The sequence below is a fragment of the Synchiropus splendidus genome, chromosome 17 (genome assembly GCF_027744825.2).
Source record: "Synchiropus splendidus isolate RoL2022-P1 chromosome 17, RoL_Sspl_1.0, whole genome shotgun sequence".
NCBI classification, from domain to species: Eukaryota; Metazoa; Chordata; class Actinopteri; order Syngnathiformes; family Callionymidae; genus Synchiropus; species Synchiropus splendidus.
In genome coordinates, this window is record NC_071350.1 from 12,280,559 (window position 1) to 12,296,114 (window position 15,556).

A 15,556-nucleotide genomic window follows, 5' to 3' on the forward strand; every position below is an offset into this window, starting at 1 on the left:
AGGACATTTTGACGTGATAACTAAAGGTTTGTATTTCCCCTCAATGATAGCAATTTATTTGCATCGCTTCTTTCTGTTATTATTATATTAATATTTTATTCTGCTAATATTTTAAAAATAATGCAGGACTCAAAAAAACACATCTCCCTTTTAAGATTTTTTTATGCTCTTGGACTTACTCCCAAAGTATTTACCTGTAAAAAAAATAAGCTGAGCAAATGAGGCATTTGTTGACAGACTCCAGCTCGTGCAGGGGGTGAACTGAGGTCACCTCTGCTGTTTTAAAACAATGCTCCAGTTTTGCTGTAAATTCTAAATGCCCCTTTTTTCTTCCCTAAAAGTCTAAACTCACAGTGAATGGAATTTTACATAATATAGCAGGACAGGCAGTTTTGGTTCCTTCACCTTCAAAATTCAAAGATAAATTTCGGCACACGAAGCCGTCGCTAGCCTTATGTCTAATGCGTACAGTGCATGTGAGATGTTCATGGCAGCCATATCTCTTGGTGAGCTCAAAGGTCAGCTGATAGAGAACTCGAGTCACAACAGTCTGGTGCCACATCAAAATCTCTAATCTGTTTGTTTGGTCCAGTGGGCTGAATGTAAAAGTAGCACACACTCACGGGAAACAATGGCGCTCTGTTCCATTGAGCTAAAGCTGACGGAGAATCAGGTAAGCGGCGAGTGGCCCCTGAGTCCCAGTAATCCATCATCATAAGACAAGGTCTGGGAGCGACACACATACAAGCACACATACACACACCGGCAGGCAAGTGGAGCATGATGGACCTCCAGTTAAAGTGCAAGACCACACATGGAGGACACACAAACATGAAACACCAGACAGTAAAAACCAGAACAGGACACAAAAGTGAAGTATTTGGGGAGAAAAAAGGGACTTTCCAGTGAAACATTTGGTTTGAAGCAATTGTTTGAAGTGTTGAAAAGAACAGAATCTTTAAACGATTAAAAGGGCTTTTATTATCACAAATAAGATCCTAAAATGGACCCAGTCGAAGCTTGAGTTTACTCCTCACAGCTATAAACATTTCAAGGCAACTATAATACTCTTCACTTATGAAAATACTAAGCTAGCCTGAAGTGCTCACTACAAACACAACCTGTCGGAGAAAAGCTTTTCTGCAACGGCAGATAAGAATTTTCTGGAATCTTCTGACCTGCAATACGTATTTCATTGAAACCTTTGCCTCTAAAACTGATTTAGGAGCTTAAACTGTGCAGTGAATTTTGGAACCTGAAGTGATAGGAGCGCTTAGTATAGGTGGCCCATTATCAATAAAGTGAGGCCTGAATGTGGTCAGCAGGCCTCGTGTTTCACACCCCAGTAATGACCGAAGAAGCTTCATCACTTTGAACAATAATCTGTCCCTGACTGATTTGCCCTTTTCACCAACATTTGCATTTTGAAACATCTAATTAAAGATGTATTTCATCAGCAGCTCTCCTTGGCAAGGTCATTCTAATTGTTAGACTTCACACTCCTGTTTGTTCCCCATCAGCCCATCACCTCTGCTGCGCTGCGAAAACATTTTCTACTCAATTAGCTATCTGAATTCAGTACATCAGGGATCAGTCAAGTATCTGTCTTCCTACACGAGTATTAATCCTGTTGTTCTGGCTTCGCTTTACTGCAACACTGATGCTAGTAAGCTGCTATAGTTAAGGGCTTTAATTGTTTCCACCGTATATAATACATATACAGTATGAATATATGCATATAGAATATATAAAAAAGGTCAAGGTCAGGTCCCTGAATTATCACTGGGATTACATTACAGCCTGAAAAACTGGAAATTTTGCAACCAAAAACAGAACCTCTTATATTAACAATTAACCAATTACAAGCCATTTCCACACAGTCTTGCCACTAATATATGTATTCCATAGTCTGTCATATCTCCTTTCAGTGAACTTGGCAACATGGTGAGGCAAAACAATACTATCAAAGTAAAGGAAAATTAGGACCTCCAGAGATGGACCTTGATCGATAGCTGTGTAGGACTTTTTCGACAGTTGCATTTCTCAGAATAGAATTTTAGCTTCTGTGTCTACCTGCTGAGTCAGATGTCCCAAAAAGGGCACTCTGTGTCGCAACATTATAAATGTAGCACCTCAGAAATGTTCATTTCAAGATGCGCGGTACATAGTTTAGTCAGGCAATTTTTCCTGAAATATTAGATATTTTAAAGGAAATTTGTTTACATACATGTTTTCAAGGTCACTGGGATAAAAATAATAGTGTGAGATGACAATGTCAAATGTCAGACTGAATCACAAAGCCATTTCATCTACAAATGTCACTTCAGAACAAAATCCATTCTCAAATATCACAGCCAGATTTGCAACCACCTCAATCAAGAAGGCCATGCTCCGGGAAAAGAAATGTGATTTAGAGAGACCGCATGGTTAAGATGAAAATGAACGCATTATTTCAAATACTGGAATTGAAAAGAAATGAACAGTGGGGAAACGATTAGAGAACAAAATTCACAAATTATGAAACCTAATTAAGTAGGGAAAACAAATCCCTTTGAAAGTCTGATCAACACGTAAGGCAGCACAAAACTGTCATATGTTCAGACGGTAAGCAGCGTGAGGAAATACAGGGAGATCACATCAGCTCTCCAGTCCGCCTCTGTGTGTCTCCCTCAAGCTTAACATTTCTTGAAACTTAAAAAAAAGGAGAGTCACGTGATCAGCAGGTCAGTGTATGCAGCAGAGGTAAGCGGGTAGAGGACGAGCAGTGAGTCACCACTGCTACGTAGTGAGTAGAAATCTTGCGCAGTAATCGCTGTAGCAAAAGTCGACATGGTTCTGTGCCTCAGGGCATTTATCACCTGGGTGACAGCCAAAACTTCAAACAAAAATTACATTACCGCACCTCAACCTGAGTCCCAAACAATGACTGTGGAGGAGTGGCAGCTCGGAGCGACATTTTATAACTCTAGTTTGGATGTTTTTTTTTTCTATTAAAATGGAGTCACCTGTGTGACAATTCTTTCTGAGCACATTTAACATACTTCTTTCTTCATAGATTCAAGTAGTTAAAACACTGGTATGCGTTTTACTGCAATTTTTAGATATCTGAGAAACAAAGTCAGGTCTGACATCAGGCTTAATATAGCTGTGAACTAGCAACTATCTAATTTCCACTGTTATATTATGACAACTAAACATAAACATCAACTACTAATAATATCTTAGGTGTCAAACTCAAAGCCCAGGGGCCAGATATGGTTATTATGTGGTTCACAAACATTTTAAATAATGGATGAAAATTGCTCAATAATTAATTACTCATATAAAACACACCATAAACCAGAACCCCTCCAATCCAGTTCGAAATGAAGATTACAGGGTCTACAGTCTGTTTTCTAGTTGTGGCAGATTATTAATGTCGAAAATTAATCTGGAATGTTCTGAAAATTGATGACTGTAAAACGGAATTTGATGAACAATACGTGGCGTCGGTATTACATAACACAAACATAGATTCACTTCATGTTTAAAGGAACCTTTGATGATTGAAAAGGAAACTGATATTCCATTTTCCTGTTGAGACATTTCCCACTAGAACTGTGTTGTTACAGAAGTTACAATCTTTTCTTTTTCCGCCCACAAAATTCACTGTATTTAAGAGTTCATGTAAGGTTCCACTGAGGCCAACACAGACATCAATATGGACATTGTACAAGAATGAAAATTAAAAACACATTAATAAGATGGGAAACATTCTAATACTAAAAAAAAAGATGGCTAAGTAAAACAATACGATACAGCAATGCAGGGTGTGAATGAGATGGTTATCGCACAATACTGTAAACATAGGTGCAAAAACATTAATTAAAAATGTACATTTTATGAAGGACTTAAACCATATCTTAAGCTTAAATGAATAAATATATATAAATGACAAATAAGATATATTCTTTTAAATAATTGTCAAATAAAAATACTGTTAAAAATAATCCTATATAATTCACTATAAAAGTAAAATGTACTTAACTTAAATATGTTTTCAAAAAAACAGACTTTCATTGCAGAGAGATCTAGTTCAGTCATTGTCTTTCTTCGCTCAAAAAATAAATGCCACATGCCTCATCAAACATTCCCATTTTTCCATCCACACATCCTATTCAAATCATAACACTGAAGTGAATTTAATTTGATGAAATCATTTGGATCCCCTCGCACTCAATCAGCATTCACTATTTGCAGTGCGATTCACTGGAAGAACACGTAGTCCTGACATGTTGTTGACTCAGAATACAGATGCCTGATGGAGATGTGCAAACTGGACTAATGTGGTGGTACAAGACGTGCGTAAAGCTCCGGCGGAGAGGTCCATTGGAAGGAGCAGGGGGGATGGAGACCTCAAAGCAAGTGGCGATGGCAACAGACATTAAAAGTTTGCTATAATTTAGCCAGGACCGCCGCAGTACGGATCATGATGGATAACAACACAGTAGCTATACTTCATAGAGCAGATGTGTGCGCATGAGAGAGAGAGAAGAGAGGAAAAGGAGCCGAGGGAGAAAGTCGAAGTAGGCCAGCATGAATATAGAATCACCCCTGCCAGGCAATGATGTGGGCTACAAGAAGGAAGGGAGCAGAAGTGTGTGTGCTTTCTTGTGAACCTCTGCTGTGTGTGTGTGCAGATGAAGGTGCAGGAGACTAAACAGGGGGTTTGTAAGAACACTCGTTTATCAGCTCTGGAGGACGTTGCCGTGCACCGTCACACACGCAGGCGTGCACAAGCACCAGGTGATTCAAACAATGCTGTTCGTTACCACATGAAGATTAGCGCATCGTAGGGGGGAGCACGGCTTGTTTGATCCCAAAGTGGTGAAAGACACTTCAATACAGAGCGCATCCACACCCACCCTTCCACAGGCGTAGCAAACAATTAGGGAGAAACCACACAGAAAAGAGAGGGAATCAAATAAATAACTGTACAGGAAGGACGTGGAAAGGAAATTCGTTTTATGCATGAAGATAAATATGTTTGTCTGAGAACATTTCAATTTTGCTGTTAACTGTAACAAGCTCCTTCTTTCCCTCCGGTATGTCATAATAAAGGTAACAAAGAGGGGCAGCTTGGTGGTGTCTCTTGTTTTCTGGTGTGCGTGTGAGAGAAAGAGGTTGTCAGTCTGTTCAGCTGCAAATGACTGGCAAGCTGTCCAGGGTGTCCCTTGCCTCTCATGTCGCTGGGTTAGGTTCAAGAAGCAAATTAAGGGAAGTCATTTTAAATAGATTAGATAGCAGTAGCTGAGCTGCCAGTGCCAGTCCTTTGAATGGTACAAAGGTTGTCTTTTCTTTGCAAAACAAACTTTAACTTGAGTCTCCTTAGGATCAGCTCAGAGGCAGAGATGTGTCAAAGTGTATCTAGCAGTACATTTCTGATGCCTTGACACATCATTTCTGAAAGTGCACCATCACTGTCCGATCCACTCAGTCAACGAGGAATGGCATTTCCTTAAAGAGTGCTCAGTCCTTCAACATTTTTGCTGAAAGAAAATGAATCTTTAGAAACCCTGACTTGCATGGCCATAAGCGAAATAGTCAGCATTCCTCTTGATCAGATTCACAGTTGAGTTGTTGGCCGTGAGTTCATGACTTCATGAATAATTCATAGAAAAGAAAAAAATATCGATTCAAAATAGATTTTCAACGGCTCTGGAAGCAAGCCGGACCATGAGAACATGATTACCAGAACATGTGACGCTGTGTGAGGTTGTGTGTACGCTATAAATGGAGTTAAGTAGCTCTTGTTAGTGAAAAAACATGCATCCTCAAAATAAAGTACTAGAAAAATAAATTTAAAACGCACTCATCTCCGTTCGCTCCACTGTGCCTCTTGCTTCAATGAACCCTACATCTTCCTCTCAGCTGGTCTTGAACTCTACATCAAACCGCACAAAAGCGGCGCCAGGGTAAGACTTGATCACAGAACAGCAAATAGTCTCTCTCCAGAGTCAAAATGTGGAAAAAGATGAGTGGCAAAAGAGAACAGAAATTTGTCAGTGGCGAGAGCTCCATTACCGTCCTACAATGGGGATCATCCACATTCATCCAGAAGCCTCTTAACACAGCCAGGGAGTTAGAGACTACATGAGGGGTTAAGGAGAAGATGTGCGTCGGGAAGAGGATGGGAGACGTGATGAAAAAGTCCCAAACAAAAGGTGTTCGTAAGACTGGGACAATCATCTGCTACTTCCAATTCAAACCTTTCCGACAAGACATGGATGGAGGATGAAGAGGAATTTTGGAAAACTGGAGCAGGAAGCGCTTTAACATTTATAGCTCAAGGGTTTAAACGTGGATTCATACTGGTTTCAGCAAGAAGGCACACCAAAAGTACTTCCATTTAAACTCGTAAGCACTTTTGGTTATGTTTTACATACCATAAATCATTCAGGGGGATGGGGGATGACGGGCCAGTGAATCTAGAATGAAGAAAATGGATGCTACTGGTTACAGGGTCAGACCCTGGACTGCAGTATCTTTTCCACAAGGTTTTAGAGAAGTGTTGTTGGGAGGAAGAGAACATTGAACATGCTTGGATAGCAAAAACACATCCACCGGTGGAATACATGTATGCAAAACACTGGGTGTTTATGACTATGAATTCCCACTGAAGAGGGAGATGAACAGCAAGTTACAGATGCAGCGTAACTTCATTGTGAAAAGAAGTGCTCCCTACTTTGACTACCTTCTCACAAAATAGAAGAAATTAATTAAATAAAAAGCCTCTTCACAACAAGGCAAACAAAGCATTTTGAGCCAATAAGGACACTGTTAGGCGCCACCCATGCAAGCACCATAGTCATCCACATCCAAGCCAATATATGTATGTGTCATAATAATAACGTCTGTGGTTGCGATCCATAATATGCACACCACGGTGCACTGCAACTGCAACAATTGGTGCACATAGAACAGACAACTGTAAACAAGTGAAAGATGTAGATTAAGTTTCTATGGCTGATCAAACATGGTTAGAAATTCAGTGTTTGTTGAACCTATTCAATACACTACAGCGAAAGATTGCTGTTTCATTTGGAAGCCCATTTTATCCTCTCAACATTTCCAGGAGCCCCAGGAGATGAGGAGTTTCCAGAATGAAAGTTTATTCTTGCAGGGACACAAACTCATGATTTGATTTGTAACACAAATATGTCGTGTCATTTATTGGAATCTTGGTCATAAAGATATGCCATATAATTGAATTCTGCAATGATTGTGGGAGACATCATAAAAGCAAAAACATCGTTTAAAAAAAAAGAAAGAATATATATAACGAGAGAGAGAGAGAGAAGTTCTTTCGACATTGAATTAAATCATAAAAAGGCTAATATCTGCAGAAAGAAAAAGATATTACAAAGCAAAAGAAAATGTCTGTCTGTAAACAGAGTAATTTACAACTTTATTACACCTTCATTATGTGTACTTAACTGTAATCATTTAGTCGTGAAACATTTGTGCAAATATCTGGAAACAAAAAGGCACAGCTACGGTTAGCATCTTTTCTTATGCTGTGATATCCGAGTGAAAGAGTAACATCCATTCTCCATACAGAGGCTCATTCTTCACTTCTCTAAAAGCTGAGATGAGAGGCGCTGACTCACTCAGCAGGACCAGGCTCCACACAGAGGGGAGCCCATTAGACCCCTAAATAACAAAGACTCTGTAAATCTATGAAGTATAGTGCCAGGAAGGATCACCTGTAGGACTTGTACATTTTTATTCTCACCAAATCCTTGCCATTGATTTCCTCTATGAGATCAGCCGTCGTCATTTCGTCCTCCCTCTCTGGAGAACATCTGTCTCTCGCTGAGGTACGGCGTGCTGAGTGATATATAGCCAGTCACCACGACCTTGCAGGGGAAGCCACACCTTCCACCTCAGCTCAGCTTGGTGAGCAAGAGAGACATTAAGCCACAGGCACACATTTCTTCCCCGCGCCGAAGAGGTTATCGGTGTCTGCATGTTCACGAAAGTACAGTTGAATTTCAGAACATGTTTATAATAGGCGAGAAAAAGATGACTGCACTTTGGTGCTGTTCTTGATCCCAGATCCAGACGCCACCTGCTGTCTCACGGAGCTCCATGCAATCAACAACATTTCAAATGCTAAAAATGTAAGGCAATATCAAGTGGAGCAGTAAAAAAATCAAATAAGAGGACCTGTATTTGATCAGTGCCAAAAGAAGAAACTGTACCATCAAAGACTTAACTTTGGCAGCCAATACCCCACCAAAATAATAAATAAAGAACGTATTCTTAATTCCCACGTTTTGGAGCGGGTAGTCCCCCAGGCAAGTGTTTGCACCTTCTCCTATTTATTTCTGAGCAGTGCTGCATGAAAAAAGATATTTAACATTTTCAGCAGCTGTAAACACGACCACTGTAATATTTAGCACAGCAGAATGGTAGCTGCAGGACTTCATTTCAAAGAGCCGAAATTGCTAATTATAAATCTCACTCTTACACGAGCGACACCGGCTCTTTTTTAACAACAGGACACCTTGGTACGATTTGTCAGGGTAATAAGTAAACCCTCGAGGAAGAACAATATTAGGTATTAATAAGCTGGTGCTAAAGTTTCTTAGTAACTGCACAATTCAGAGTCAAACTTTAAATAGAACATAGCATTTGTCATTTTTGGCGATAACTTAGCAGGCCAGAGTTCTATGCGATGCACCAGAGGCAATGTAATATAATGTAAAGAAAGTCATATAAAAGGCAAATGGAATTAGTAAAAAAGGATTGAAAACATTCATTCACTCATTCATCCAGTCACAGGAGGGGATATCCAAAGAATATACAGGTCGTACTGTCACATATGTCACATGAACATTGGGGAAAAGATTAATTCTAAATTTGGACTGACATTGTGATATTTTATTTTTGATTGTGCTATTTTAAAAATGGCTTAAAAAAATGTGTGATTTCGAAAAGGTTTTGTTTTGTAGCGAAAACGTTGAGTGTCTGAAAATATTGGATAAATAAATGTATTGAGTGAGACCACTAAATTAATGAATGAATTTCTTTTGCATCATCTTATTCATAAATGCTTCCATAACATTTCTATTCTATTCTATTTTTCTAGTCAGCAGGAATATTTACAGTTTTTTGAAGCAAAAAAATGAAATGGCAGGGCTAGCAATGGTTGGAGACAGGCTACTCCAAGCCCTAACCCTGGATTTGCAAGACTGTCACTGTATTATCGATAACATATGCACACCATAAACAGTAAAAATGATGTGCTTTATGCTTGTGCTGACCGAGCGAAAGTCTTCAACCCCTTCTAATAACAACACGTGAGAAAACTGGAAAAGAAAAGGCTTATTTTTCTAGGATTTGGAAGCCAAAATGACCTCAATTCTGGAATGAGTCATAGAGAATATTACACCCAGAAAGGTGGACATTCATCTGTCTCATAAAGAGCCAGCAACAAAAACTAATCTTGTTCAGCTGAAGTAAAAAACAGAAATGAAAGACAGAGAGAACGCTGTTTATTAGATGTTGCCATTTCCGGTAACAAGATTGACTTAGTGGTTCACTCTAAATGCATTATTGATATTACTATTCAGAACATCGTGTCTGAGTTTCGTGGAACTGTGTGGGTCCCTGGGCTGGCTGTGCAGCCCGTAAAGGTGACCTTAGGTATTTTGCAGGTTCTCTGTGAGGCCGCCTATCAAACAGAAGGCTGTTGCAGCTCCTCAGGTGGAGACAGGAATATACCGAAGAACAATCAAGTAAGCCGAATGGTGTAACATTCTCTCTGACAAACAAACTTGCCAAAATTAATCTCAGCTCGACTGAGCCGTCTATAAACAAGCACAGCTGACGCCGCTCTTCGGCGGAGATATGAAGATCGTGCCGCAGATGCCATTACGAAATCTTCCTCAACTCGTCAAACAAAGCGATCTGCCGTCCTGACTCAGACGGTGACATTGTGTCAAAGCAAAACAGCAGCAGCCCGGGGCACAGGTGGGCGACCATCATCTCCAGAAAAGATAGTGGCTCCGGCCCACACAGCTGCCACGAAGACAGAAAGAGGGAGGCCACTGTCTTTTCAGGGAATGACAAGTACATGCCTCTACAGCTCCGTAGTTTGAAGTGGCAGCATTTTTCAGTCGGTGACCACAAATATATTTTCCACCTGAGCTGCTGAATGAAAGGGAATAGACCAAAATGCTAGTTCTTTTCTGAGTTTGACAGTACAAACTGCCTTGCTTTACATTTGCATACATTATGACATCACTTCACACCTCCAGTCTAATGAATCAGTCCAACAACTTCGACCACTTCAGTTCAACAAACCTCACGGCTTAATCTTTCGCTCTCTTGCTTCTTCTCAACCTGATTTCGAACCAAAAAATAATTTTGGAAAACATCCTAATCCCTTAAAAGACTCCAAGGGAATACTTAAAGCAAAACAACACTCTCTTTCGTGATGAATCTAATATATTCCTGCGAGCTGACTTCAGTGCTGTGGCTGAACAGAGCACGATTTATTTCTAACTGTAGAAACACTGACTCATACAGGGATGACAGTCAACAGCGGACCAAAGGTAACTTCACGGCGGTTGAAAAACATCAGACACAACTACTCTTTCAACGTCTCTGTTGTAGTTGATCATAACATCCATTTGATGGTCGGTTTAAGAGTGAAAATAGCAACAACGTGCTACAGAATTAATGGCAAAATGTTAGAGAAATACGGTGACAGGAGTCCAGAAGTGGAAAGTAACACCAGGTGGTTGGGCGTCTGCAAGCAGGCAGTCAAAGAGCAGCGTTGCCGTGACAACCGTGATGCCTTGTTGACGATAATAGCTAAGCACCTCACAACCAGTAACCCCCCATGCTGTTTTATTTGTCAGACAGCAAAGCTCCTAGCATACATGCTTCTTTTCTGCTTCCCAAAGCAGAGGTCAACGTCCTGTGATACTGACCAGCAACCATTTCTGGCTGGCCCAACGAGCCATCTGCTCACTGAAGCCAGAGTGAGATCAGATCAATACAGCCATGGCGGACGGAGAATGTGGCGGCTGTGGTCTCCCACATTGACTGGAATAATGGATCAGCTTTTGGGTCACAGTGGGCTCATTGTACCAGAAGCCTTGACCACTGAGGTTTCCTGTCTCCGCACCTCTTTGTTTCTACTCTTTTAATTAAGGAGCTGGGCAACAGAATTCCCTAACAGGCTTAGCTATTGGCAGTTCTCGCAACCAGAACTGATTGTTCAATTCAGGATTTGGGAAGCAAAGCTTTGCAGTGCTAACACGGTCTCCTTTAATTTGTCAGGCTGAGTGTCCTTTGTGCCTTAAAGCAGCGGACTCAGATCCATGAATAAAAATGTGAGTAGGAAGGAGGTATTTGTACGAGGTGGAGTGCATCCCAAGTGAACGCTCCGATGGGCTGATATGGACCAATCCGGGGCTTTTTACTCTTCCGCTGCATCAGCTGGTAATTTCTGAGCACCACTGCAGCATCCTACCACCTCATCCTCCTCCACGCTCTCTTCTCCTCCCCCACCCCCATTCTTCCTCCTCCTCCTCCTCTCCACCTGCTTTTAAATGCATGGTGCTGCCCAGCCAGGACACAGGATGCAGGCTGCTCTTCTCAGCGCCTCCTGAGAGTGGAGGGGGAGTCTGTAATGGGGTGAATAGTTACCTCCCCGAGCAGCCAGAGGGGTGTGAGAAAGGCTGAGAGGTCGGGATGAGCCAGCAGTGCCCACCCCCTCCTCTCATGTCATACAAATAATCGATTGGGATACAAGAACCGCTCTGAATCTGGACTCGAAATGGTTCTGTCCGGAACTGTCCTGTTGCAAGCAATCCACCAACAGATTGTAAATCATCACTACATTCATGTATTTATTCCGTCAGAGTCAGGGACCTCCCCTTCCTATATATATCACCATGCATGCAGGGAACACACAAGCCAGCAGACCCTGGCTGGATGTTCCATAACTACACCAAAAAAAAAAAAAAAAAAGAAACATCTGATGCACATGAGCACCTCCAGCACACCCCTCAGGGTTGACAGGGCGATTGGAAACATGGTGAACACCTTCTCTGGATGCTCAACAACCGCAGCTTATTCCACAGCTACCTATGCATCTCTGCGCACAGGATGCGGGGCCTGGCCTCCGACAATAGGCCCGTGCATCATTCCTGAATCATCCTCCAACACACCCGTCCATGCAGACACATCCATGCGATGCCTAGCATGATGCTGGAGGTCTTTGTCCGCGTTGGATTAATTTGGATGTCCGCATCATAAATAAAGCGGATCAATCGTGTCCTGATTCTGTGCGCAGCAGCAGCAAAACAGAGCAGCTGTTTATGGCACATATGGGGTCAAAATAGCGGGGCTCGGACGCTTCCCTCCTCGCCAGATCCACCGAACCTTGGGAGATGGGTCCGTGTTGGGTCGCAAGCGGGACATTTAGTCAACAAAGGCGAGATGAGACGAGCCCTAAGGTATCAGTCACATGCTCCCCTTAGCTCCTTCCCACGTCATATACACTGCTATTTCACTCTGTTTTTGACAAACAAAATGAGCGGAGAACAAATGACATCATCTTTCAAGAGCCTCACAACCAGGAGCATCGTAAATAAAACATGTAAGGGCGCAGTGATTCGACTGCTTTCCATGGCTGCCTCTGTTTTCAACTCACCAGGTTCAGCACCGTCTCCACGATGTCCCTGTTGCTAACCTCTCCGACCTGGATCAGACCCACCAGCACGGCGAACTTCATCTGGATATTCCGGATCGGTACGGCGGGGTTGATTACCCCGGCCGGGAGGACCATGGAGCCGGCTGCGGACACCATTCTCTCCCCGGCGGCACCGGAGCCCAGCGGCGGAGGATGGGAGTCTCGGTCAGGGTCCGTGAGCAAAGAAGCAGAGCCCGGCGGTGCTGAAACCGGCTTCTCGCTCGACATTTCCCCTCGGAAAACAGGGAGGAGAGGAGCGGTCGCCGCTGTCTCTCACACCTGCTTCTCAAGCTCACGCCGGACAAAAAAACATCCACTAAGCGAGCGGTGAGAGGAACACGAATCTGCTGGAATGGCCCTATCCTCCTGGAAATGTGAAGCGATTCATATGGCTGGAGAAAAAGACGGGGGTTTAGCTGAGAAGAAGCGGTCTGTGTCTCCTCTCCCGTCCCTTGCTGGCAGGTTGCAGTCAGTGCGGTCGTCGAGGAGAGAACGCCATGTTGACGCCCCCTGTCTGCGGTATGGCGCTCTAGCCACGCATGCGCACTGAGCACTCCTGCCCGGCACTGAGGCGAGATAACGCATTCCACAGGAGTCACCTCCACTTAGACAGATAACCACTCTGTGGGGACCGTTTATCAATGTGTTTAGCTGACAACGACTCAATCGAGTCGTATAAAGACACTCTACAGAAAAAGTTTCACGGCTTTTTGAAAGGAAATTGGGTTTCATTTCATGAGTACTGAACGCACGATTGAGGGGGAAACTTCTTTGTCGCTGAAAAAATGAATGGATTAATCAAATGAAACAATACTAAAATAAAACACAATTACTGGCGAAAGCAAATATTACAAGGGGTAACGGGAATACATCCATGGCGTGTCTTCTATTTAATTGTCTTCTTTATTTTATTTTATTTTATTTTATTTTAGATGCCCTTATATTTAAAAAAAAATCAACAACTTGTAGAAAAAAATCGTTGTACATTAATAATCTGGGCGAATAAAACTGTGTCTGATTCTCTATTTTACATTTTTTTATATTTTATATCAACGCACTTACATCCATCCAATCCTGCAGTTAAATAAACATCGGCTTCTATCATTAGCTTCAGAACAGCATAACAATGAGCAGCGTGCCCATATAATAATAATAATAATAATAATGTTTTTATTTTTATTAATGAAACAGTTGAAACTCCACCCCGCCTGCACTCTCCTCTTCGACTCCTGATTTCCCTGACCACTGTACTTTGTCTCTTTAACATGACCATTTCACAACTGCTTTAACCCTCGTCCCAGCTGCACTATTTTTGTATTTTAATTTACCCACTTTCATGCCGAATCTTATATACCAGACGGCGGTCTGCTTTCAATAAAGTCTGAATTGGAAAAGGCTATAACCACACTCCTGATATGATCTGTCAAAGCATTCAATCTATCATCCTATCATTTTGTCAGTATTTTCTCTCACAACTTCAATTCCACCCAGTCATGAATAAGTTAATATTTTTTTGCCATTCAAACATTGCCTGCTGCCTGCACAGACTGCAGTCACTGGTTTAGTACCTGTCTGCATCTATAAACCTGTTTCACACTCCATGTGTTCGCCACACAGGCCTCATCTGCTGGCGAGGATATCCATTAACACGGCTGCTGTGAAGGCTTATTCACCACTCTGTCTCTCTGCATGTCCCTCTTCAGCTGTGTGTGTGTGCACACGAGTGTATTCTCATACAGGCCGCAGCGATGCCAGTCCCTTTGATGTCTCGCTGCTCATTTCTGCTGGCAGTTGGGGTGACAAGTTGCTTGTGACATCCACTGACAGAGTGTAGCTGGATCTGTGTGCACCGACGCATGATCATTAGAGAAACTCACAGATGAGCCTTCTTCTTGATTTACAAAATAAAAGTAGGGGACAGTCGCGCGCACGCACAGACAGTCGCACACAATGGCCGCTCACTCACACAAACACACTCCTCTTTGTCTGCAGACAATGGCTTGCTTCTGCTGCTTTGTCGTGATTTCACAAAAGATTCTTGTAGCAACTGGGGTCTGGCATGTGATTGGTTAAAGGGACGAACATTGTTCACCCTTCTTTCTCTTCCAACTCCAGCTGTATAGTTCATTTCAGGATTTTTTTTTTTTTTTGGACAGGAAATCTGTGACGCTCAGTTTTGAGAGGGTGGTGACATCTGTCAGCAGTACTTACGCTGGGTGTTGTTTATCTATTTAGAACGTCTGACAAGTCTCTACAGCCGACGGCTGTCATGCCAAAGACAGTTCAGACTGTTATTATAATCTTTAACCAAACATCATTTCAGCCTTTCTATACCACTTCCATAGCCAAGTGACGGCTGCAACATATTTAGTAGTATAAACCATGAATACTTTGACCAGTCAATACAACTAATCGAATTTAGACTCCTGGTTAAACACAGGCTTCAGTTCTTGCTTTGGTTTCCTCCATGATTTAGTCTGACACACCTGGTCCAGTTACTTATTTATGGTTTGAAAATGGAGGGTCATGGGTTGATTCCAGCATCTGGTCATGTAGTCCTCTGGGAAGTTTCCACTTGTCCGACAAAAAACAGACCTGTGAGGAGAGCCAGGGCTAAACGTAGACATTTTTACTGCTGTGTGCATTAGATTAGATTAGATTAGATTTGCATTGTAGCGCTAAAGATATTTTATTATTAAACCATTGTGCCTTCCGGAGTCGTTCGCAGCACATAACAATAACTACTATGCTGATGACTCATGGTCAATTTTTTGCCCAGATTAAAAATATTCATTGGGTTTATAT

At 42.1% G+C, this 15,556-nt stretch overlaps 1 protein-coding gene across 11 annotated transcripts in view; it reads right to left on the reverse strand.

Moving 5' to 3' along the window:
- nbeaa (neurobeachin a) overlaps positions 1-13,269 on the reverse strand; it is a 74,188-nt gene extending 60,919 nt beyond the window's left edge. For all 11 annotated transcript variants that reach the window (XM_053848167.1, XM_053848165.1, XM_053848164.1 and 8 more), the window contains exon 1: positions 12,713-13,269. In XM_053848167.1, the coding sequence (XP_053704142.1) occupies positions 12,713-12,979 (267 nt within the window). In that variant the 5' untranslated portion in view covers positions 12,980-13,269. The remainder of the gene's footprint in view (positions 1-12,712) is intronic.
- Positions 13,270-15,556: the final 2,287 nt, after the last annotated feature.